General features: G+C 39.5%; 1 protein-coding gene across 2 annotated transcripts in view; it reads right to left on the reverse strand.

Moving 5' to 3' along the window:
- The window catches only part of FOCAD (focadhesin), a 302,415-nt gene that overhangs the window by 86,465 nt on the left and 188,532 nt on the right, over positions 1 to 27,418 (reverse strand). For both annotated transcript variants that reach the window (XM_045780633.2, XM_045780634.2), the window contains 5 exons: positions 27,037 to 27,087; positions 26,188 to 26,271; positions 19,194 to 19,332; positions 14,590 to 14,775; positions 6,653 to 6,774 (listed from right to left, as the gene is read on the reverse strand). In XM_045780633.2, coding sequence (XP_045636589.2) covers positions 6,653 to 6,774; positions 14,590 to 14,775; positions 19,194 to 19,332; positions 26,188 to 26,271; positions 27,037 to 27,087 — 582 coding nt within the window. The remainder of the gene's footprint in view (positions 1 to 6,652; positions 6,775 to 14,589; positions 14,776 to 19,193; positions 19,333 to 26,187; positions 26,272 to 27,036; positions 27,088 to 27,418) is intronic.

Consider the following 27,418-nt stretch of genomic DNA (forward strand, 5'->3'; position numbering starts at 1 on the left):
TATGAAGCATCTGCTATGTGCCGGGAATACCAGGCATTGGAGCTACAGGTGACCAAAACAAAGCTCCCTGATTTTATAAACTTTACACTTTACAGAGGGGGACTAACTGTCATGTATGCTCTGCCACCCACAACGCCCCCTTCAGGATTAGTAGGAAGATGGATAGATCTGAGTGAACAGACTCATATATTAAATAAATTGAATTCATAGTTATAAACATTCCTGAGGAAAACTCCAAGCCCAAATGGTTTCACTGGAAAATTCTACCAAACATTTAAGGAAAAATTATTTATTAGGATAGCATTATACAGTAACATATCAGGCAAAGACAATAAAGGGAAGCTACAGAACAATATTCCTCATGAACGAAGATAGAAAAATCCTTAACAAAATATTACTAGCAAGTCAAATTCAGCAACATATAAATAGGACCATACATTAGGATTACGTGGAGTTTTTCCCAGGAATGAAGATTTGGTTCACTTAGACAAATCAAAATAATTCATCATATCAACAAGTTTAAAAAGTATACAATCTTCTGATATAGAACAAAACATTCAACAAAATTCAACATCCATTTGTGATATAAAAACTTTCAGCAATTTAGGAATAAAAGGAAACTTTGCGAATCTGATAAAGCTTATCTACAAAATCTTCATCCTGAAATAAGCTAAATATAGCACCGTATTTAATGTTAAGACACTGCATGTTTTCCCGCAAGACTGTGCATAAGATAAGAAATGTCTGCTCTTACACTCTAGTTCAACGCTGCACTGGAAGGCCCTATACAGTGTAATCAGGCAAGAAAAAGAAATGAAAGGCACACACATCAGGAAAAAAAAATTAAGATCATCCCTACTTATACACATCACAATGAAAAACAAAAAAAAGCTACAAGAAATCAACAAGAATATGTAGGTGGGTTTAGTAAAGTCAGAGATATCCATTATATGTTTATACACTAGCAATGAGCAGGTGCAAATTAAGACAAACGAAAAAACAGTTTAATTTGATGCAGGAGCATCAAAATACTTGGGGACACGCAATCCTCATTAAATTTAACAAAATATGCATAAAATTTGTAATAGAACAAAACACTGACCTGAAATAATGGAAAGATATATATGCCTTGTGCATGAGTTGAAAGACTCAATATTAGTGAGATGTCAGTTCTCTCCCAAATTAATCTACAGATTCAATACATTTCTAACCAAAATTACAGCAGGCTTTTTTGTGGTTTCTCAAAGCTGATTTAAAGTTTACATGGAAAAGCCAAAGATAGCCAAATTTTAAAACAACAAAATTGGAGGATTCATATTGCTTTTCAAGACTTTTTATAAAGCGACAGTAATTAAGCTGTGTGGTTTTGGTTAAAGTATACACACATAGATCAAGGGAATACAACTGAATGCAGAAGTAGACCCACGCAGGGGCGCCTGGGTGGCTCAGTCAGTTAAGCGTCTGCCTTCAGCTCAGGTCGTGATCCCAGGGTTCTGGGATTGAGCCCTGAGTCAGGCTCCCTGCTTGGTGGGGCGTCTGCTTTACCCTGTGCCTCTCCCTCTGTGTGTGCTCACGCTCTCTCACTCTCTCTAGCTCTCATTCTCTCTCAAATAAATAAATAAAATCTTAAAAAAAAAAAACAAAAAAGAAGTAGACCCATACATATGGACAAATGGTTTTCAACAGAGGTGTCTCAGTGAAGAAAGAATGGAATATTCAATAAATATAACTCATATCTCATGAAAAATTAACTCACACAGATTCTAGGCTAGAATGTAAACTGTAAACTATAAAACTTCTATATGTAAACACAGGAGATGATCAAGGGACTAATGGATAAACTATGTATGCTAGATTCATATAATGGGATATTTTTCGGTCATAAAAACGAATGACATCCTGACATGCTACAGCATATATAAACTTTGAAAACATTATACTGCGTGAAAAAAGTCAGACAAATAGACCACATATTGTATGATTCCATATACATGTAATGTCCAAAATATGCGAACTATAGAGACAGATAAGTGGATTAGTGGTTGCTGGAAGCTAGGAAAAGAGGAAAAGGGAGTCTCTCTGCTAATAGGTACAGAATTTCTTTTTGGTGGGATGAAAATATTCTAAAATTGATTGTGCTGATGGTTTCGCAACTCTGTGAATATGCTAAAACCACTGTTTTGCACATCTTACATGAGTGGGTTTCATTGCACATTAATTATGCCTCGGTTTTTTAAAAAATAAAGAAAGCAGAAAATATAGGAGGGGAAAAAAAAGAAAACAGAAGACCTTTGAGACTTTGGGTTAGACAAAAAGCAAGGACCATAAGCGGAAAACCTTGATAAACTGAAGTTCTTTAAAGGTAACCATTTGCTCTTCAAAAGACACTGCCAAGGAAATAAAAAGACAAGTTACAGATTTGGTTAAAAAAAAATTTGCAAAACACATTTCTAATAAAGAATTTATACCAGAATAAAGAACTCTCATTTGAAAAGAAAAACCTGGTTAAAAACAACAACAACAACAACAAAAAACCAAGCACAACAACAGAATCCTTCATAGAAGAAAAGGTATGACTGGCAAAAAATAAAAGAAAGAGATCCTCAATACCAACAGCCATTAAGGAAACAAAACCACAGAAGAGAAGCCACTCTCCAGGGATGAGAATGGCTAGCTTTTAAAAAACTGAGGACTCTTGGGAATACAAGTTGGTACAGCCGCTCTGGAAAACAGTGTGGAGGTCCCTTAAAAAGTTAAAAATTGAGCTACCCTATGACCCAGCCATTACAATACTGGGTGTTTAGCCCAAAGATACAGACGTAGTGAAGAGGAGGGCCATATGCACCCTAATGTTCATAGCAGCATTGTCCACAATAGCTAAATCGTGGAAGGAGCCGAGATGCCCTTCAACAGATGACTGGATTAAGAAGATGTGGTCCATATATACAATGGAATATTACTCAGCCATCAAAAAGAAAGATTTCTCAACATTTGCTGCAACATGGATGGCACTGGAGGAGATAATGCTAAGTGAAATAAGTCAAGCAGAGAAAGACAATTATCATATGATTTCTCTCATCTATGGAATATAAGAACTAGGATGATCGGTAGGGGAAGAAAGGGATGGGGGGGTAATCAGAGAGGGGAATGAAACATGAGAGACTATGGACTATGAGAAACAAACTGAGGGCCTCAGAGGGGAGGGGGGTGGGGGAATGGGATAGACCGGTGATGGGTAGTAAGGAGGGCACGTATCGCATGGTGCACTGGGTGTTATACGTAACTAATGAATCATCGAACTTTACATCGGAAACCAGGGATGTACTGTATGGTGACTAACATAATAAAAAATCATTAAAAAAAAGAAAAGGAGGGCACGTACTGCATGGTGCACTGGGTGTTATATGCAAGTAATGAATCATGGAACTTTACATCAGAAACTAGAGATGTACTGTATCGTGACTAACATAATAAAAATTATTATTATTAAAAATAATAGGGGCGCCTGGGTGGCACAGCGGTTAAGCGTCTGCCTTCGGCTCAGGGTGTGATCCCGGCGTTATGGGATCGAGCCCCACATCAGGCTCCTCCGTTATAAGCCTGCTTCTTCCTCTCCCACTCCCCCTGCTTGTGTTCCCTCTCTCGCTGGCTGTCTCTATCCATGTCGAATAAATAAATAAAAAATCTTTAAAAATAATAATAATAATAATAATAAAATAAAAAATAAAAAAAAATAAAAAACCGAGGACTCTGGGCAAAGAGAGCAAGTGGAACCTCCCTTACGTTGCCGGTGGGCACTCCAAATGGACAGTCACTAGGAAAAGTTTGGTAGCTTGTTTCATTCACTTACCGTATGGCCTAGCAATCCCACTCCGACATCTTTATTTACTCAAAAGAAATGAAAACAGATGTCCACACATAGACCTATATGAGAATTGCTTATAGTGGCTTCAGTCCTAATTGCCAAGAACTGGAAACACCCCAAGGGCCCATCGATGGGTGAATAAACCAACGGAAACTCTCACGACAGATATTTTTAAAATAAAAGACTCAGAAGCAATAATGAGAACCCAAAGAAGTTTGAAGAAAATGTCCCCTGCAACTATACCAAAAGGATCCCAACAAAAGAAGGACCAGAAGCAAGGAGAAGAGTAAGGAAACCCTAGAGTCATCTTGGGAAGATCCAAAGTATCGTTAAATGCTGTCTGGTTAACCTGGGATGGCGTAGGGTAGTCCAAGGACCACCCTGAGTCATACTGCCCGGGTTCAGCATCCAGGCTCCTGTACTTAGGAGCTCTGTGATCTCAAGCACATTAGCAGTACCAACGTTTCACAGTGTTACTGTAGAGATTAAATGAATATACATATATATAGCAATTTTTAAAATACCTGAGCTGGTTGTTAGCTATTATCACTGCAATTATTATTCTGATTAACCAGATCTTAAAACTCGTATTATTTGTTGTCACCTAGTTTGAGAAACTGTACGATTCATTCTCTATCTCTGCCTTTTTTTAAATGAATTACAACAAGATGAATCCAAACTAAAATCCTACCATAGACTTGACAAAATTCTATCCAATGTATCTTCCAACTGACTCCTAAAATAATGATTTCCTCATCTCTTCGAAATTTTCTAGGCATTCTACAATACCAGCAACAATTATTTTTTTTTTAAAGATTTTATTTATTTATTTGACAGAGATAGAGACAGCCAGCGAGAGAGGGAACACAAGCAGGGGGAGTGGGAGAGGAAGAAGCAGGCTCATAGCGGAGGAGCCTGATGTGGGGCTCGATCCCATAACGCCAGGATCACGCCCTGAGCCGAAGGCAGAAGCTTAACCGCTATGCCACCCAGGCGCCCCAGCAACAATTATTTTAACCCAAATAATTTCTCTGTTCATATCCAAGGCATGCCTAAATTCTGATGCCATTTGCTGAAACTTATTAGATTGCCTTCTGCTACTCCTCATATTAACACTTTTTCTTGTTTCTGTTCTGATGGTGACTTTTAAAATCAACTTTCCATTAATACTTAACACTTTGGTTAAGTACTTGGTTAAGTAACCTTCAAACCCCTAGGTGCACAGCTTAAAACACAAAAAGGCACCAAATCTCTCCCTTCTCCATGGCAGTAATGAGATGTTAGGGAAAACAAATCTAGAAATCACCTATGTTCTTTCTTTCATGAAATTAAGAAATTAAGAAATTTTCCTCCCAGATCTTTAGTCCCTCCTTAGTTAAGTGAAAACACTGAATTAGACAAAAAAAAGCTTTGAACCAAATATTTATATAATTTCAACTCTAATTAAATATATGAAAGAACATGGGCGGCACAGGATAAAGACAGATCTCTAAAAACTGGATATGCTACTTGTAGCAAGTGACAGGATGCAGAATATAATCCAGCCAAATGAGTGGTGCCAAGATTTAGAAATTACGCACCAAAATGAGATTTAGTACAAACATACTGTAGTAGCTCTAATTACGTTTACATCAAACCATTAAATGTTTTACAATTCCTATCTTCATTTGTAAGTGGTATATAACCTACCATGTCCAAATCATATAAAAGAAACCTCTTTGTTAGGATACTTTGTTATTCATTTATTTTAATCTATATACACCTGAATGAGTAACCGTCATAAACTGTTTAAAGGTAACACTAAAGCCCACATTTCCCACATGCTCTCCAGCTTCTCTCCTCCCTCTGGTGTTGCTACAATCTGATATGATCAGACTTTATACAAATCATCTCACGGCATCACATAACTTTATTTTAAAAGGGTAGCCTAAAAGAAAAACAGAATAAACACGAAAACCAAAGGGTTTTTTTTCCTTAAACACTTATTTACGGTTAATTCACAACATCCACAAAATATATAAACACTGGAGCCCTACGTACTTGCAGAGGATTCAAATCAAGAAACAGGCAAGATTATTTCTTTAAATAATAAGTTGGTATTTATTCTGAACAATACAAGTTAAACAATGATGAAAGAAACCAAATTACTACATACTACTCCCTAATAATAAGGCTGGGCAATGAGAGAAGCATGTTTCTTTCAGAAACACATCCAAACACATCCAAATATTTTAGTATTCAGTTGGGTCCACTATTTTGGTTGCCTTTAAAAGCAACTTATAGGGAAACCTGGGTGGCTCAGTCAAACGTCTGCCTTCAGCTCAGGTCATGATCCCAAGGTCCTGGGATCAAGTCCCACATCAGGCTCCTTGCTCAGTGAGGAGCCTGCTTCTCACTCTGCCTGCTGCTCCCCCTGCTTGTGTGCTCTCTCTCAAAACGGTATGCAAGTTTTGAATTTAAAAAAGGAATGTAGGGGCGCCTGGGTGGCTCAGTCAGTTAAGCATCTGCCTTCGGCTCAGGCTGGGATCCCAGGGTCCTAGAATGGAGCCCATGCATCACATCAGGCTCCCTGCTCAGTGGGGAGCCTGCTTCTGCTTCTCCTTCTTTCCCCCACCCTCGCCCTGCTCATGCTCTCTCACTCTCTCTTTCTCGAATAAATTTTAAAAATCTTTGGAACAAAATAAAATAAACACACACTAAATTTAATGACCATAAACTGAAGGGGGTGTAGCGCCTAAACATATACAAGCAAGAAGAACCGGTTACACTGTCTATGGAGGCACCTACCTCATGCACTAGAGCGAGTGAGGTCTGCTTGAAACTTCGCCCTCTACTGGCCATCAGTCGATTCAATGGTTTGCCATCTTTACTCTGATAGGTTGAAACATCGTAACAAAATAACATACCACCTGAGGGGGGAAAAACAACTTATAAAAACATTTCTTATGGAAAAACTTAATTAATTAGATTCCCAGAGTCTCAGTAATCCATATTCAATCAATCTGGATAGTCAGGTTTTTTTTGTTTTTGTTTTTAAGATTTCATTTATTTGAGAGAGAGAGAGCGCACACCCGAGAACAAGAGCAAGGGGAGGGCAGAGCGACCCTGCAATCGTGACCTGGGCGGAAGGCAGATGCTTAATGGACTGAGCCACCCAGGCGCTCCTGGATTGAGAGATTTACAAATTAGAATAATTTGCTAAGCAAATACGATTTTTTGACTACCGGTGTCTAAGGAAAGAAAAAATAGAAGTGATTTAAGAAGTTAGCAGTTACCATATTCAAATTATCACTTATTCATGAGCTTTATTCATTTGTAAATAAACAAATTTACAATTTATGATTTTAAATTTTGTGAGCTGTTACTTCTAGAGATTTTTAATTTTTTAAGAATAAATTCCAATTAGGGGCACCTGGGCAGCTCAGTTGGTTGAGTATCGTGGACTCTTGATTTCAGCTCAGGTCATGATCTCAGGGTCCTGGGATTGGGCCCCATGTGGGGAATCCCCACTCAGCAGGGAGTTGGCTTGAGGATTCTCTCTCTCCCTCTGCCCTTCCCCCTGCATGCGTGAACTCTCTCTCTAAATAGGTGAAGAAGAAGAAGAAGAAGAAGAAGAAGAAGAAAAGAAAGAAAGAAAGAAAGAAAGAAAGAAAGAAAGAAAGAAAGATTCCAATTAGAGAGAAATGCCTACACATATCAACCCTTGTGAACTCCTGATAACAGGGGCTCCTTTAGGTTATACCCACAAGTGGACAAGTTTTCCTTCATCCCTACACTCACATGCATTCACTCTCCCCTTTTTCCTCCCTCCTCCTCCTCCTCTAATCTTTCACCTCCCTGTCCTCCCCACTCTGGTCAACTAAGTTCTCAAACTGAACTTCCAGCTCCAGCTGGCCCCCAGTGTTCACGGAAAAGCAAAGGAAGACAGACAAATGCTGGAAGTAGTCTTGGAAGCTATCTGGGTAATTGTGAGCCAATGAGAAGACACACTCAAGAACTAAAAATTTAAAACATGGAGATCATTACATTTTTAAATATCTCTTACTGAAGTACAATATATGCTGAGAAAAGTGCACTTCAAAAGCATACGGCTCAATGAATTTTCACAAACTGAACAAGTAATTGGCACCCACATCAAGAAATAAACCATTATCAACATCCCGGACGCCTTTCTCATGCCTCCTTCCAGTCACGTCCACCCCCACCCCAAACATACCAACCTGCTAACAACCATTCTGCCCACTTCGGTACTTTATATAAATGGAATTAGACTGTACATATGCTTTTGTATCTGGCTTCGTTCCCTCAAATAATCATTGCGAGAATCATCCACATTATTCGCAGTTGTAGTCTATTCCTTCTCGTTGCTGAATAATATTCCACCACGTGAATATAACACAATTTATCTATCCATTTTACTGTCAGTAGGCATTTAGACAGCTTCCAAGGTTAGGGCTCCTCAAATAATGCTGCTATGGACATTACAGTATGCCTTTTGGGGACTTCATTTAGGTTTATCCCTAGGAATGAAAACACTAGGTAAAACAGGGTATGATTTTGTTCAGAACCAGTCTGAACCAGTTTGTTCAGAACCAGCTTTCCACAGTGGTTGTACTGACTTGCATTCCCAACCCCAGTCTAGTTGCTCCATTTTTTTATCAATACTTTTTATTTTCCATCTTTTTTCACTTAGCCAACCTGGTAAGTATGTAACAGTATCTTACTGTGGTTTTAATTTGCATTTCTCTGATAACGAAGAAGACTATTTACTCATATGTTCATTGGACATTGGAATTTCTTCTTTTGGAGGATGTGTTCAATTCTTTTTCCAATTTTTTATTAACTTTCTTATTGATTTGCAAAAAATATTTGATATAATCTAAATTGAGTCCTTTATCAGGTATGTGTATTATAAATACCTTCTTTGCATTCCGTGGCCTGAGTTTAAATGCTCTTAATGGTAGATTTTGGTTAACATGTGTTCTTGATTTTAATATAATTTGTTATTACTTTTATAATCAGAGATTTTATTTTTATTTTTTTATTATAATCAGAGATTTTAATTATAGGATCATTTGTTGAAAAGATCATCCCTTTTCTCCACAGCACTGCAATGTCACTCAGGTAACAAATTTGGAGACCTTGGTATGTGGGTCTGTTTCTGGACACTCTATATTCTTCGTGGGTCAACCTGTCAATCCTTGCACCAATACCACTTTTAGTTATTGTGGCTTTATAATAGGTCTTGATACCTGGTAATGTATATCCTCCTATTTTGGTGTTGTTCTTCAACATTACTTTGGCTAATTCTGACCTTTGCATTTCCACACAAATTTTAGAATCAGCTTGTCAATTTCCAATATCCTAGCCAGGATATTGCTAGGGACTGGAATGAATCTATTCATTAATTTAAGAGAGTTGACATTTTTACAAATTAGAGTCTTCTAGTCCATCAACATTGTATATGACTTCATTTATTAGGATGTCTTTAATTTTTCTCCATAATAATTTGTAGCTTCCAGTGTAAAGGTTTTATACACTCTGTTAAATTTATCCTAGGTAATCTATATTTTTCAGTGCTATATAAATGGTACAGTTTTAAAAATTTTTTTTACTATGGTATATAAAAATATATAATTGATTTGTATGTTGACCTTTATATGTATAAAGTAACCTTGCTGAATTCATTTACTAATCCTAATTAGTCTGTAGATTATTTTGGATTTTCCATGTATTATACAAGCATCTACAATGACTATTTAACTAAGTAATCACTAATGAATATTTTTTAATATATATATGTATATATATATGTGTGTGTGTGTGTGTGTGTGTGTGTATATATATATATATATATATTTTTTTTTTTTTTTTTTTTTAACTAAGCTTTACAGGGGTGCCTGGGTGGCTCAGTCAGTTAAGTATCTGCCTTCAGCTCAAGTCATTATCTCAGGGTCCTGGGATCCAGCACCACATCTGGCTCTCTGCTCAGCAGGGAGTCTGCCTCTCCCTCTCCCTCTCTCTCAAATAAAGTCTTTAAAAAAAAGAAAGAAAGGAAGAAAGGAAGAAAGGAAGAAAGGAAAGAAAGAAAGAAAGAAAGAAAGAAAGAAAGAAAGAAAGAAAGAAAGAAAGAAAAGTTTTTAAACTAAGCTTTACAACCAACACGGGGCTTGAACTCACGACCCTGAGATCAAGAGTTGCATGTGCTACCAACTGAGCCAGCCAGGCACCCCACTGACGACTATTTTAATGGCTAATTTTTTGTCTGCAAATAATTACTATTCTACTTCTTCCTTTCTAATCCTTATGACTTTAATTTTTCGAGGCTTATTACACTAGCTATAGTCTTCATTACAATACTGAAAAATATAGTGCTTATAACAAACACCCCTGTCTCTTTCCCAATTTCAGAAGTAAAAGTTTCAATATTTCAGTATAAAGTACAAAGACAGCATTGTAGATGTTCTTTATGAGAATTTTAAAAAGCTCCCTTCCATTCATAGTTTAATGAGAGTCTTTTTTGTATCAGGAATGAAAACAAAATCATTCAAAGGCTATTTCTGCATCTATTGAGATCACCTAAAGATTGTTCTGCCTTTTTCTATTAATGTACTGAACTATACTGATTTTCAAATATTAAATTAACCTCAATTGTTATGTACTATCTTCTGTATTGCTAAATTCCATTTTCTAATATATTTTTGGGGTAGTTTTACAACTATGTGTAATGGAAGAGATTGCTTTATAATATTCCCTTCTTGTACTCAGTATCAAGATTATGCTGATCTCATCAACAGTGTTCCCTTTTTCCTATTCTCTGTTAGAATTTATGGAAGACCATTATTATTACTTCTTTGATTTTTGGGAAGAATTAGCCAAGAAAGCCATTTGCACTTAGAGTTTTCTTTGTGGGAAAGTTGTTAGAGATTCAATTTCTTCAATACATATCAAACTATTCATATAGTCTATTTCTCCTTCTGTCAGTTTTGCAAAGTTTTATATTTTAGTGAATTTCTATATTTCATCCAAACTGTGACACTTACTGGCTGAAAGTTCTTCGTAATATTCTTTTATGATCTTTTTTTTTTTTTTAAGATTTTATTTATTTATTTGACAGAGAGACAGCCAGCGAGAGAGGGAACACAAGCAGGGGGAGTGGGAGAGGAAGAAGCAGGCTCCCAGTGGAGGAGCCTGACATGGGACTCGATCCCAGGACTCCGAGATCACACCCTGAGCCGAAGGCAGTCACTTAACGACTGAGCCACCCAGGCGCCCCTTTTTTACGGTCTTCTTGAATGCTGTAGGTCTGAAGTGGTGTCCTCTCTGTTGTTCTAATAGAGACAATCTATATTTCTCCATTTTATTGTCTAAACTTACAACGGCTTTATCAATTTTTTTTTTAAAAAACTTTTTAAAGAATCAATTTTACGGGCACCCGGGTGGCTCAGTCAGTTAAGCATCCAACTCTTGGTTTCAGGGTCCTGGGATGGAGCCCTGCATCGGGCTCTGCACTCATCTCAGAGTCTGCATGGGATTCTCTCCCTTTCCCTGTGCCCTTCCCCCTGCTCACGTGTGCATGTACTCTCTCTTGAATAAATAAAATATTTAAAAAAAAAATCAATTTTTGGCTGTGATTTTCTTTATATGTTTTCTCTTGTTTTTTTATTCTTATCTTCATTATTCCTTTCTTTAAGCTTAATTTGCTGTTATTCTTGAAATGGAAGCTTAAATCAAATTGTTTTCCTTTCTTGTTATTTAACATATGTATTGAAAGTACAAATTTCCCTCTACTGCTGTTTTAGCTAAGTCCCACAAGTCATGATGTGGCTTATTTTCATTATGATTCAGTTAAAAATATTTTCTGATTTCCATTTTTATTTTTTCTTTGATCCATGGATTACTTATAAGTATACTGTTCAATTTTGAAGCTACTGGAGACATTCTAGCTATCCTTTTGTTATTTATTTTTAGCTCAATTCCACCATCATCAGAAGATAGACTCTAATATCAGTTATCAGAAGATAACTTTAATGTTTTGAAATTTCTTGAAGTTTATGGTCCATCATATGGTCATTTTGTTAATTTCCCCAAGCACTGCTAAAAAGCCTAAGAATTCTGTTACTGTAACGTGTAATGCTCTATATGTCAATTAAGTAAAGTTAGTTCACAGTATAGTTCAGAGGTAAATTTACTGATTATTTTGTAAATTTCAATATATGACAGAGCAGCAGCAGCAGAGGGAGTGGGAGGAGCAGACTCCCCGCTGAGCAGGGAGCCCGATGTGGGACTCGATCCCCGGACCCTGGGAGCATGACCTGAGCTGAAGGCAGACACTTAACTGATTGAGCCAGTCAGGCGTCCCTTAAAATGTTTTAAAGTGGGACACCTGGGTGGCTTAGTTGGTTAAGTGTGTGCCTTCGGCTCAGGTCATAATCTCAAGGTCCTGGGATCAAGTTCCACTCAGGCTTCCTGCTCAGCAACGGGGAGGGGCTGCTTCTCCCTCTCCCCCTCCCCCTCCTTGTGCTTGAGCTGGTGCTCTCTCTCTCTCAAAAATAGATAAAATCTTTAAAGAAGTGTTTTGAAGTTTCCCACTATTATTGTAGGTTTGTCCACGTCTTAAATTTAAATGCCAGCTAGTTAACAGAGTATAATATTAGTTTCAGGTCTACAATATAGTGATTCCAAACTTCCATATGACACCTGGTGTTCATCACAACAGGTGCACTCCTTAATCCCCATCACCTATGAACCCAGGCCCCACCCACCACCCTTCTGGCAGGTTTGTCCACTTTGTCTTTTAGTTTTGGGAATGTTGTCCATATATTTTAAAAATTATGCTATTTTGTGTACACTGATTAGAAGTGTGATATTTTCTTAGTGGAATGACTTGTCTCCATGAAATGCCCCTTCATTTCAAAGTTTCTTCCTTTTTCATACGTCCAATACCTTTGTCACTGAGTATTGGAGAGCACACAAAGGAACCACAGAAAATCTAGATGATACTATTTTTTTTACTCAGACAGGAGTTTCTCTTCCCCTCTTTCAGGTAGAGAGAATAAAGGACTGATCATTTCAATTGAATCCGATTCAACTGGGTTAGGCTTGATTATAGCTTTGGTGAATCTCAGTCTACCTCTGGTTCAGCCCTGTTCCTCGGGCATGCCTTCCCCAAGATTTTCATCTGACAGCCTAATTGGTCTCCTCAATACAGAAAGCTTATGAGAGATTCAGATGTGTCCTCCGAGGTTTTCAGTTTAGCTCTTTAACCTTCCATCCCATAAAGCTTCAAAATTTGACAAATAATCTTGAGGGAGAAATAGGCTCTGTGTCTGAGGTCCCACAAGTCCCCAGTTTTACCACTCAGACACTGCATGAACAAGGTCTCTGTTGGTTTCTCTGCCTCCTGCACCAGCCTCTTGTTAAGGTCAAGCCTGAATTTCAGCCTCCAGCTGAGGCCAGAATAGGTAAATGCCCTCCGGGGAGAAGAGGTGTAGACCTTCGGTATCAATTCACTCCTCGTGTGTTTTTCAGGCCCATTCTCCTACCTCTTCTTTGTTTCCTAAGCACAGGGAGGCTGGAGATTTCACTTTGCCTCTCAGAAGCACCAGCCTAGTTCTTTTAACTTTCAGTACAAACTCAAAATTCAGTCCGATAGCTTATGAGAAAATTCTCTGGTTTCTCACCTCTATTAGAGTCTTCAGAGAACCAGAATCTCAAGGTCAATTTCTCTCCCCGCTCTTCTCCTTCTTTCTCCCCCAACCCTTTCTCTCTCTATATATGGGGATATTTATTACAGGAATTGGCTCACAAGATTATGGAGGCTAAGAAGTCCCATGATCTTGCTGTCTGCAAGCTGGAGATCCAGGAAGGCTGGTGGTGTAATTCAGTAATTCAATGTAATTCAGGGAAGATGGACATCCTGGCTAGGGAAAGCGCAAACTCACCCTTCTTCCAGCTCTCTGTTATAGTCAGGCCATCAGGGAATTGGTTGTTGCCTGCCCACACTGGTGAGGGTGACCTTCTTTACTCAGTCTACTGGTTCTAATGCTAACCTCTTTGGGAAATATACTCAAAGACGTCCAGAAATAATGTTTTTCCAGATATCTGAGTATCACTCAGCCCAGTCAAGTTGACATAGAAAATCAGCCATCACATCACTCTAGACCCATGAAACCACTAAAAGTTCCACTGGTTTCTCTCTACTCCAACAGACCTCTTCTTGGGCCAAGCCCCAATCCTAGTGCACAACCAAAACCAGTGACTATCTCCCATGGGGCAGTAGGGGCACAGCCCTAAAATGTTCTTTCTCCCCATTCTGTAATTTTAGTCTACTTGTCTTTGCTTCTGCAGTTCTCTGATGTCTTTACAATGTGATTTATTTTTGTAATTTGTCCAGTTGTGCCAAAATGTTAGCAGCAGTGGCATTCTGCCATGACCTCTTCACATCTGTCTTGGAAGTGGAAGTTACATCCTTACATTAAAAATCTATACCTTGGGGCAGCCTGGGTGGCTCAGCTGGTTAAACGTCTGCCTTTGGCTCAGGTCATGATCCCAGGGTCCTGAGATCGAGCCCTGGGTCGGGCTTCCTGCTCAGCGGGGAGCCTGCTTCTCTCTCTCCTTCTGTCCCTCCCCACCTCATTCTCTCTCTCTTTCAAATAAATAAATAGAATCCGTAGAGGGGGAAAAAAAAAAGCCTATACGTTGATACTATGTACTGTACTTACCTGCAAGGCCAGGTTTCAAACCTGGTTGCTTATTGGTTTCATACATTTTCAATATAAAATTGGGGATTCCTGCTACAGTTTTTCCTTGGTCGGACCGGACACCTCCTTTTAATGCAGAGTGATACACCCCTCGGGGCATATTCACCATTTCTTGCTTCACAAGAGATGTAAAAAATTCCTCCAAAGCTGAAAGGAGATAAAAAATAGAGTAAATATAGTATGTTAGGAGAGAATCGATCATTCATTGTTAACTCATATATGTGTGTGTGTGTTTAAGTATATGTGTGTGTGTGTGTATATAGAAGTGTAAGTGTATAAGTACACACTTATACACACACACACACACACAGACCTAGAGCTATATTTCAAACCAAACTTCACAAAGTGAAAAGGGAAATCTTGATCCCCATTCTTGTCTCAGGCTTCCCAAATTAGATCATGGCAGCTGGGTACTCAAGCTTAAAACCTTACACATTCTTAATTCCTCTCTTTCTCATATTTCTCATATGTAATCCATTAACAAGTCCTTCCAGATCTACCTTTGAAAATATATCCCAGATCCATCCATTTCCCTCCATTTTCACTGCTACTTGGCTAGTCATCCTCTTCTCTCTTCCTCATCTGGACGAATTTAAAAACTAGCTTCTTGGTGTCTTCTCCTCATGACCACCCCCCCAAACTGCCCTCTGCCCCAAAGCCAGAATTTCACGTCACTGCCTTCCCTAACAACTTCCAGTGATTTTTCACCATCCATGGAGTAACATTAACACTTTGACAATGATCAAGGCTTTATAGGATCTAGCCCCCGACTCTCCCTTTGACCTCAGCTCTGCCATCCACCCTCCTTGCTAGCTCTGCGAAGGGCACGCTGCCACACAGCCTTCGTTTCTATTCTGCAATGACACAAAGGTCCTATCTAAGTCAGACCCGCTGCACGTGCTATTCCTTCCACTAGTGGAACACGCCAGTCTCAGATTTCCATGGGACCAGTTCCTTCTTGTCGCTTAGGTATTTCAGAGAGGCCGTTTATGACCATCCATCATTCTGTAGCAATATCAGTACAATTATTTAAAACACCAAAATATTAGCTCATTATTTCTTTGGTTCCCTCGAATTAAGCCCAACCCTTTATTGCTTCACCTTTCTACTTATTAGAGACAGACTATGGGAGCAGAAGACAACAGGACGTCCAAACAAAATATCTGGTAAGACTACAGGTTCATATTCAAGTGTTATTTTTCTAAGGACCACTAGAGGTTGCCAATGCAGGAAACAAAAACAACAAACACATTAAAGCTAAACAGATGTATGGAAAACAAAAAAGAAAACCACTGCATGTGCCTTCTCAGAGGAACAAAAATGAAAGGTCCAGCTGACGAAACCGGAAGTTCGTTCCTAGTAGATCTAGAAGTCTGCGCTCAATGACCATGATTAAATTAAAGGCAGCAAGCGCACCCCGGAGCGTCTGTTACACATCCAGTCCTGTCGCTCCTACCTGCAGCCTTCACAGACGCGACCACGTTTCCCCATTCAGAGCCCAGAGGACGCCCGTGTGGGATGTTTCCCATGTACGCCTCCAGATCCACCCTCTACCCTCTCAACCTTGCTTCCTGCCCTGGAAGAATAACCTGTAACGAGTGCACCCACAGGCTCCCTTGTCCTTTGGCTTCCAGTTGGCTTTATCCCACGGAGACACTTGCAGGAGATCAGACGGTGGGAACGGAATGAGGTCAGGGCATGTACTCCCCAGACCCCCTCCTGCAGGACTGCTACAAGTTGCCTGCATCCCTCTTCTGCAGGCCCTGGTTCCCCTTCGGCAGCACTAATTATGACGCAGATGCTCTCCCTAATTCTCCAAACTGCCACCTCCCCTTCCTCACCTCCTCAGGCTGAGGGATATTAACCACCCTGGGGTGCTGCACCGCTGTCGTGAATGTCCTGCAGCCCTGACCACACGGCTATCAAGAGCCCATTAACCTCTCAAGGACTGCGTCCGAATGTGCCTTTTCTGTCAAGACCCTGATCAACACACCACCTCAATGAAAGAAATGAGGAACATCCAGTTGCATCTAATATGCATGCACGTGTGTGAACGCTTCACGCTGAGTGGAAGTACAGACTTTTCAGAACGCAGCGAAGACTCATTTTTGCGAGGACAGAGGAGCTATGGGGAGAGAAGATAATTTCATGCTTTCCCCAAAGGGCTCCTATTTTGGCAAAAGCTCACACAGGTCAGGAGGTACGTACACACCTGTACATGCACTAACTCAGGAATGGAAACTTGTCTACTTGTCAAGCTCTTCTGAGAACGAAGGATTCTCAAATTAACTGCAGCCCCGAAAATAGTTTAAATGCTATGAGACCATGTCGTAAAACCAAGAGCTGAAATGGTATTATGCCACGAGTATAACTGATATATATACAGCACCATCTGCCTCCAACCACCAAGCCAGCAACTAGGAATTTTTCCGCTGCTTCCGAGCCTTGCCCTGTCCCTCCAGGTGACCAGGTGAGAACTTAAAAGAGCTGAAAATCTGTAGAGAGGGTGTTAGATAGAAATTTTTAAAACAACCCCCATGTCCCTTAACGAGCGAGTGGACAAACTATGGTACGTAGTACAGTGGGGTACTACTCAGCAATTTGGAAAAAAATTGAGATAGGCCAGTATTTGAATAAAGATCAAAGACACTATGCTGAGTGAAAAAAACAAAGAACAAAAAACAATGTTAAACCAAGAAGTGTATATACTGTATGGAAAAACAACAACAACAACTGGAGAAATCCTAATAGGTCCATACTTTAGTTACTTGCTTTGTACCAATGTGAATTTCCTGGTTTTAATAATGCACTAAGGTATGTGAGATGTTATGCAGCTGGGTAAAAGTACACGGGAACTCTCTAAAGTGTACTGCAACTTCTTTTAAGTCTAAATTTATGTCAAAATAAAAAATTAATAAATACCAGTAACAACCCCGTACAAAATAACGCAAGTTACTGGATTCACGCCGCGGCTGCTTTTGTGTTTACTTGAAAGGAAGTAAGAGAAGAAAAGGACCAGGAGTCACTCACACTCAGTGCAACTGGGTTTTCTGGCTGCTGTAACTAGAGATCTCGTCTATACTATCCACCCTGTACATTTGAGGGCACATATTCTTAAGGCCGGTGCTTTCCCCTGGTTCTTTTTTGAGTAGTTGCAGTAAGTGCAGGGAAAGGGAGGCACCGAAAAATAAAGAACTCTGCCCATGGTGACATGGTTTGCCAGACACAGACAGCATCTACGGCACCCCCAACCGAGTCTAATTATTGAATTTTCTCAAACAGATACAGTTGCTGAACTCCAGTCCTCCCTCCTTCTTTCTCAGGGAAAGGCACTTGTACCATCAAGAACAAACGATGTAGGACAGGTTAATGGCCACCACATCCTGAGAGCAGAGAAGCAACAGCAGTCCTCGGCCACACCTTCTCCTCTTTCCAATACGACAAGACTGGAGGGAAGGACCCTCGTCAGGAGGAACAACGTCATTTAAAAAGCCCAAAAGAAGATTTACCACTAAGGCGATTTGGGGATACAGGGGGAACCTTGGATAACAAAGTTCTTTCCTTCCTAGGACTGACCGTTAAAATGGCAAAGGGGTCCTAGACTCTGAAGAGCCTTCCGGACGTGGGGAAGAACAGAAGAGAGGACCAGGGAACAAATCTTTAAGGCTTGTTCTGGACATCAAGAGAAAAGGAAGGGTGCTCTCTTTGTCTAAGTTGTACCATTTCAGTTTTCTCTAATGAAAGGAGGCAGGGATTTGGGACAGGAGCTTTGTCTAGAAATAGATAATATCTATTTGCCTGAATTCCTCAGGAAATCTCTATGTGGGGTGAAACCAAGGGGAAAATGTCCCCTGGTACAGGATATTGAGATTATGATTGACCAGATGACATACCTTGAGTGTACTGAACTTAATTTTCAGAAATTGAGTTTTTTACGTCCATGTACATTTAAGGTAGAATTGGGACAGAACAAGGTAATAGATGCATGCTTGGCAAAGATTGAATTACAATAATTAGATATAATTAGAATAATTTTTTTAAATGTGAAGGTCCTGTAAGCTTTTTATCAAAATAGAACGATCGTACAATTTAATCCATTTTTAAACCATTAATTTGCAGCTCTCAAATATTGATACCATCTTTGTAATAATTCTAAAGAATAAATTCATAATAAAAGCACCCAGTAAATCTCTGAAGATTCTAACCATCTTTTCATTTAGCTTATAGAATAAAGAACCATTATTGGAGCCAGTGACTTGAAGTCCCACTGCAAATTTGTCTTGCAGAATATAGCTTTTGAAATGAATTTTAATTTCTCACTGAAAATGGTTGTTTAAACTAGTTTTCTGGTTCAATTTTATTCGACTCCAACACTTTTCAGTGTGTTCTGAGCACCATTACTACCTCAAGCAGTCCCTCTACAACAGACGGATACCTTGAGCCTTTCAGATAGACAGTAAGCTATACTTAAAGTAAGCTATCATACATACACATCACAAAAGAACACAATCGACAGGTAACATCACTGAGAAATGCGAGTTCCTCTGCCACTAACTAGGAGTCACCTGGTAAAACCAAAGGAGCGGTAAGGGACAACAGTTTGAGATAGCAAGAGCCAGGAATGGAAAGATCCAGATCCTTCTCATCGCCCTCATCATCTTCGTCTTCATCCAGCTCATTGGGAGTAGGGATTTCTGGTCTTATCTGAAATGACAGAGAAGGCAATACTAAAACATTATGTAAAATCTTTTCTTTGTCCTTTTTATGTCGAGATCTAAAAACTGAGGTAGACTCATTGTACTGTAATGTCAAAAGACCATTAAAAATTCATTTGAAAATATCTATTCATTTTCAGATTAACTGAATGGTAAACTCTGTCTTAGTAGCTACAATCCCAGATCCATGGAAAGCACTAATGGTAATATACTAAGAAAATTATCGCAAGCCAGCGTAAGCAATGATTATTATAGAACACTAATAAAATTTTACGCCATCTGACAATAAAATGCAAACACTGACACATTCAATATATTGAACTTCTATGGTTTGTAATTAAATATTTGCCTTGTCGGAATACTTTCTTTTTTAACTTGTGATTCTAGCCATATCTCTACGGCAAAGCTTAAAATCTTCCAGTAGAATATAAACTGGAGATCCGAAAAAGACAGAATGCTTGAGTTGTCTTTCGTTTAGACGCGGCAGTTTGTTGCCATAGAATATAAAAACACTAACATCTGTAATTGGTAGCTATACTTTATTGTGTCTAATTTGCAACTGGAAGATTTTGTGCTTGCTCTGTGATTAGTTAGGTTTGTTTGAACCAAAAATTTAAAAATGTAAAAAGATTACCACTATTGTAGTTTCTAACAAGATATAATTGTCAAGCAATTAATTAAATTTGTAATACTTTCAATGACACACCATCATAATGCCCACATGGAGATAATTAAGCATTAGGGGAGGAAATCAAAATATATAAAAGTGGTTGCTATAACCATAAAGTGCCAGAACCCAGTCATTACCATTAGCCTGTCTCCCGGAGTTATTTTTAGAAATAATTAACAATTCCTGCAGACTGCCTTCTTCATAGGTCCCCAAAGCACTGTTCCATTTAGGAACTGCACTGAGTCAGGATTCTTGCAGGGGGATAAAAGAAAACAGAGAGGAAATGCTTCTCTTAAGTTTAATAACCTCAACTCCATTGAAGTCCTTCAACCATAACTAGTGTTCTCTTCACTAGTGAAGGAATAAAAGCAACCTGACTACCCGAGCACTTTCCAAGACACGATTTAATTCTGATTCAGTACCGAGTACCTAATTCTCAGAGGACTGAGCCAGCCATAATTACAGAGATAACAACGGATGCTCTGCACGGGCACAACAGTGTTTGTGGATATCAGCGCTTACTGCAGAAACCGGCACATCTGCAACCCTTTCGGCTCTCACGAGTGGGGGTTTTCCAAGCGTCGCCGGTCTGTGGACGTACTTTGAACTGGCCAGGTTTAGTACCATCGGGAGTCATCTTAGAGATCCTAACCAGTCCCATTTGCCTAAGAAGATTCATAAAAGGAGGTGGTCCTGGGTTCGTTTGCCTTGCTTCCTTTTTACACATCATAGTACAAATTGAAAATGATATTTGAAGAGCATCCGGGGGGGGGGGAACAGACAACAATGTTCACAGCCCGAGACTACAGGGTTAACACCAGCTACCACACCAGTGTATCAAAGCACCACGAAGCTCTGACCGACGCCCTGTGCACAATGGGCAGGAGATTTGGGGAGTCCGAAGACAGAGGTAAACATATAAATCACCATGAAAATTCAGAGGGACGGTGAGGATATGGAGAAATCAGAGCCCTCCTACTCTGCTGGTGGGAATATAAAATGGCACAGCCCCTTTGGAAAACAGTTTGGCGGTTTCTCGAAAAGTTCAACAGGGTTACCACATGGCCCACCAATTCCACTCCTAGCTATATGAACGAGAGAAATGAAAATACGCAATCACACAAAAACTTGCATACGTGTGTGAATGCATTATTCATAACAGCCCCAAAATGGAAGCAAGTCAAATGTCCGTGAACTGATACACGCACAAACTGCATGTGGCATATCCACACAACGGAATATTACTCACACAAGAGCGTGAACGAAGTACAGAGACACGCTAGAGATGAGTGACCCTTGAAACCATAATGCTAAGTGAAGGAAGCCAGTCATGAAAGGCCACGTACTGTGTGGTTGCATTATAGGAAAGGTTTGGGTTAGGCAAATTTAGGGACAGAAAGTAGATTAACAGTTGCTTAGGGCTGTGGGAGGGGAAAGGGGTGATAGGGATTGACTACTAATAAAATGTTCTAAAATTAGATTGTGGTTGCTCTGTGATTAGCTGCACAGTTCTTGAATATACTAAAATCACTGAATTGTACACTTTAAATGGGTGAATTATATGGAATGAGAATTATAGCTCAATAAAGCTGCTGAGGGAAGGAGGTGAGTTGGAAGGAAGGGGGAGGGAAGGCAGGTTATAAGGAGAAGGTGGTAGAGGAACGGGGAGGGGGTGGTGGAAGCTGGAAGTCGTCACCACCTTCAGAGGGGTCTTAACTGGTGTAGGAACTATGGCAAATGACCAAATGCTTCCAATTCCAGAATTATTTCATGTAAAAGGGATAGGATTATTTTTGCACATATTTTAGCCCACCCAGGAGTTCTGTTCGGTCAACCTAAATTACTTGAAATGAGTCACAGCACCCAAGCCATCCATATTTCTTAGAAACGCTAAAGAAAGACCTACTAGGTTGGAAATAAAAAATAACGATCCACTCATCTATCTTATGTTGTCTAATTTTACATTCACATAACTGGATGCCTGTATTAATTTATCTGCCATGTGGTAAAGAGCATATGTCTGCATCTTACATATGCATATATTTTAACAAAGAAACGACAGATGTACTGTAATTTAAGAATAGCTGATATACTCTGCCGACTTATAATGGTAGGATTTGTGTCTTCAAAGGCGAGTTAATTCTCCTGAACATATTAGCACTTATTGCTGGACCTTGGTTTCATCACATTTCCGTCTTCCTCTACTCATCTCTTAAAGAAGTATTTGTTCCAGCTTCTCTACGCTAGCCCGGGGCTTTTCCCTGGCTTTGTGTGTAACGACTGAAGAATATGAGTGTGTGCACAACTAAGAAAAATCAAGAGAAGTCATATAAAAGAATACCCGTAAAATTATAACATTTTGGTAATTATATTACATTAGCTACTAAAACATCCAAAAAACTACATACATATTTAAAACACACACACACACACACACACACACACACACACACACACACACTATGCCCTTCCATTTATAGCTAAGCTTTGTTGAAAAAACTTAAAGTGAAGAGCCAAATATAAGATGATAAATTACTTTTAGAATCTGCTCCAAATTGAATATTGGAAAGCTTATCCTATGAAATGCCTCCTCTAAGGGTTCTGAGCCAGATAACCTTTCAACCACCTTTCCTTGTGTAAAACCTATGAAAATCCAGGAGTTTGTGCATAAACACAGGCTTTTATTTAGAACACGTCAAGTATCCGCATAAATTTATTTAAGAAGAGCAACAGCTTCTGATGAATGCAGTGACATTCACCTAAATCAAAGCCAAACAGGTTACACCATATTAATACCAACCCAGGATGCATAATGAGTTCTCTTATATTACTCACTTCTAAAATTAACTCCAGAAATCAATAACACAATCTATCTTAAGATCGCTAAAATAAAAGGTTTAATTTTTAAACAACTAAATATTTTTTTAATGAACCCAAGTCAGAGATGAGACTCAATCTTCTACCTAAAGGTTCATCCACTACTGATTGTTTTACCAGAGTAACAATTCTCTCTGTTTTGCATGTTTTTGTTTTGTTTTATTTGGTAGCGGGGACATTAAGGAAGGCAGAGGAGAAGGATAAATAGCTAAGCAGAATAACAACAAAATACAAACTAAAAATCATTTGTGTCCATTTCTTGACATTGGAATCAACAAGTCCTCAAAAAAGCCCCCGGAAACTTTTTTTTTTTAGACATTATTTATTTATTTGACAGAGACAGCCAGCAAGAGAGGGAACACAAGCAGGGGAGTGGGAGAGGAAGAAGCAGGCTCATAGCGAAGGAGCCTGATGTGGGGCTCGATCCCAGAACCCCGGGATCACGCCCTGAGCTGAAGGCAGATGCTTAACGACTGCACCACCCAGGCGCCCGCCACCCCCCGGAAACTTTTTGACCAACTTCAGAGTTGCACGTTTCAAGTGATTAACAATGACACTTTTACCAACCAACAAAACATATGGATTCATTCAACATTCCCAGATTATAAAATGGCCTAGTACTTAGTGTATGTTCAATAAATAATTGCTAAACCGATGCAAGTGTGAAGTGTCTGTCATTAATAATCCCACAGAACTTTCTAATAGCAAACCAATGACAAGAAACCGGAGTTAATGAATTTGATACGCAAATCCCTAACTCGCATGGTATCTTATTCAGCTCTACTAATCATTCACATTTTCCATCCTACCTTACATGTAATGTTTCATTCAGCCCTACCCGATGTCTGCCACTCCCCCAACACCTTTTGTTCTATCAACCTGTGACCTCTCGACAAGTTTCACAGTTTGAATTGATGCATCAGTCAACAAGAAATCTATCTTTAGTAAATTTAAACAGAAGTAGTACTTACCCCAGCAGCTGAATTATCCGCAAAAGTAGCAATGTCGATAAGGATACAATGTATCTTTCTATTGTTTCTTTCTACTTGAAATTGACAGCACTCTCACTTAAAAGATTATTTCACAAGTTTCCACAAACCGAGAGAATGTGGGTATACTTTCACTAGAAAGGTACAGAGGTAACCTTCAGTTTTGTGAGTGAGCCTTGGTGCAGAGGGAGTATCTCTAACAGCAAGAATCTTGGTTTTTACACTGTAGGAGACCCTACCTGTCAGGGACTTTAAAATCGTTGAAAATATGGTTTCAGAGAAAATGAGCCTCGGTTTCACCGCACCGCTATCAACTACCAGAGGTGGGAACCTGACTCAGTTGTATCCTTAGCCTTTGGGGGCTTGTTTGGAATATGAACACACTGACCATTTTCTGGACTTTTAGCCCTTAGGTATTGAAACAGCCAAAGGGAAACTCAGTCATCAATAAAAAGAAGAATGCATTCTGCAGTCTTGTAAACAATAATTCTCCATGAAGAGGCAGGTTACCTACATCAGAAACTGGAGGTCAAAGACAGACTCTTTTAAGTCACTTTATGTCCCCTCATCTTAAACCTAGCTGAGAACATTCACTACAGTGAACCACTGTTACTTTGGGGAATAAGCCGAATCCCAGAAGGAGGTAAGGGTAGAAAAAAGTTGAAAAGCGTGGCAGAGAAAGGATACATTTTAGACATTTCCTTTATAGTTCTTCACACTCTAAAGGTGAAAACCCAAGCATATATAGAAATCCCAACTCTATCACTACCCTTTATGTTGGAAGGTATAAAGAGCTATTTATGGCTCCTTAGGGATCAGAGAATATTAAAGAGTTAGATTAAGAAAGTACCTAATATTTGACGGAGCAGAACACTTACCTGAGCATAAACTCTAAAAAGCACATAAACTCTAAAAGGCACAGTCAGAAACTGAATAGAAGGCCAAAGCCGGAACAGATATAAATATATCAATATGTAAAAGGGTAGACTAAACAGTCAAGAATATGTGGGAGTTATTTAATGAAACCTACTAGTCCAGCTGGAGTATTTCATGAGGAATAGCTAAAAGTAAAGGTAATTATTATGCTGTGATCTAACTTAGCAATTGGTCATTAAAATAATAATAATAATAATAATAAAAGGTATCTTTGCAGATGTTGTAGCCAATTTACTGGTAGTCTGCATACAAAATTTACAAGTAGCTTTTTTTCCTTTTTCTTTTCTTTTCTTGTTCTTCCTTCCTTCTTTCCTTCCTTTCCCTCCCTCCCTCCCTCCCTCCCTTCCTTCCTAGAAGGTATGAGTATTGCTAGTCACCACAGCGCAGTCTGAAGTCCCATCTTTTTTAATTTGATGAGTCACAGAACTCATTTGTGATAACCAACGACGAGCTGGCCAATCTGTCTTTGCATCCTCAACATGAGAAATCCTGCCTGACTCAGGATCTGGTTTCACAAGAACCTTTTATTGGTCCCTCCAATTCACGTCAATCCACACAGGTCTGCCTTGTTCCTACTGGCAACGAAATCCCAAAGAAAAAGTCAACCCATTTTAATACCTTAGGGTACCAAGAAATTTATATCAAAACTTCTTAAGCCATTTGACCTAAGGACAGATTCTGGGTAACGTTAAACATAACTTCTAACACAATGTCTGCCTTACACTCTACAGGCACTCGATAAACATTTGTACGCATTTGAATTAGCAGTAACACGAAATGTGAAGTCATACACTTAGCTCCTTAATATAACCAAATAATTTACAGCTGGTTATGTTCAGTAGGTAGTAGAAACGGCTGTATGTTTTTAATCTAAAAACCAAGATAGTGTCCCACAGCGTGTTGACCCTTAAAAGAGTGATACTTTCCTCATCTAGTTCCCTGGGGCTAACCTACAGATCTTTTCATAGCAAACTAAGAAATAGCAGATTTTTTTTTTTTTTTTTTGACGTGGCATCTCAATTTTGTATCACACTTGGGCTGCACAGGCTGCACGAACCTTAGTTGATGCAGGCCATGCTTGGATTTAAAGTCCAAGGTGGGACACCAACTGGGCAAAACAGCTGCTATGGGGCTACAGATCTTCTGGAGGAAGGCAGGGGCGCGGGCGTGCGGTCCTACACCCATTATCTGTGAGGTCTACAACCCCTACGGTCTTTTACAGATTAAATAAATAATAAATGCAAACTCTTAGCTCTCACGGACCACATATTTAGAGGTACAGCCATCGGGTAAGAGTCTTCTAAGGGAGGAGATACAAATAAATATAAAACCCAGCGGTGAAGAGACAGCAGTGAGAGGCAGAAAGGCCTACCTCCTCAGGCAGATGCAGAATGGTGTGCTCTCCCGCACTGAAGAGCGACAGAGATTTATACGCAGCATTTGCTACAACGGGGTCCTAGACAGGGCACCAGAAAGACAAACAAAAGGAACAACATACATTACACATCACCTCTGGAGGAAGGAAGAAAATCTTCCCGCACCCACCTCAAAGTTCTAGAGTCAGTGCTTTGGAAAGGCTACTCAAGCCGTGCTTACTATGTCCCAACTAAAAACAGAGAGAAATCAGCATTGGGTAGAGAGGGCAGAAGCACTCAATTTTTATCCTAGTTTGGACAGTAAACAAAAAGTAACTCAAAATCGCGCAGGTCCCCTTGATGTGGAATGGAGTCTGATAGGTTGGAATTAGGTGGGGATTCTCCGGCTACTAACCGGGAAAGTTGGCCCGTGGGAATCTCAGCTCCTACACTCTTGAGTCCAGTATAACATCACGGAAGGACACCCTCTTCCCTGTACTCCTTGACTGGAAATGATGTCTAAAAAATGAACTGGACTTTCTGTTTGCTTGATGTGCTTATTGGTGGGGGAGGGGCAAATCAGGAAAGGGGAAGGGCCGTTAACAAAACATGAGACGACGACAACAGTCTCTCTTCACATCTGTCAGCTTCACAAAGTAACACAAACTAATGAACTGTACTTCACGACAAAAATGTATTAAGGGGCATAAATGGAGAATCTCTAAAACCCCAACTCATTAACGTCACAATTCTTTTAAGATCCTGAAGCCATCATTTCAAGTTAGGTACATGTTTTATTGCCAGAGTCTTATTTCACAGCTGTTTCTCAGCTTCGCTCCGTGTCACTGATACCCTTGCGACAGTACCTTGTTTTGAGTGTGGGTCCAGAGGAAGCTGAGGACTTGAACTTTAAAATTCTGAAAAATTAACAAACATCACAATAAAGTGTTAAGATGAAGACAAAACTGGGAGCAATCTGAATCAGCAAACAGTGAAAATGAAATCACTCAAAATTACACCACTTGTGATGGACTTAATCTGCACTTACCCATCATTTACACAGTGAACACAGGAAGGGATGCATCATGGAAACACATGGACATTTTACACACAGAATGTTAATATTATGAAATTTAGAAACCCAGCTATTTTTTGGCTGATGTCTCAAGTCCCACGTAGAACAAATCTCACTCTCCTCTTCCGTGTCCCGGTACCTGATCCTCTACCCGGAAGGGACTTCTCCCTTCG

The sequence above is a fragment of the Ursus americanus genome, chromosome 18 (assembly GCF_024610735.1).
Source record: "Ursus americanus isolate L20-20 chromosome 18, mUrsAme1.1.p, whole genome shotgun sequence".
In the NCBI taxonomy this organism is placed as follows: domain Eukaryota; kingdom Metazoa; phylum Chordata; class Mammalia; order Carnivora; family Ursidae; genus Ursus; species Ursus americanus.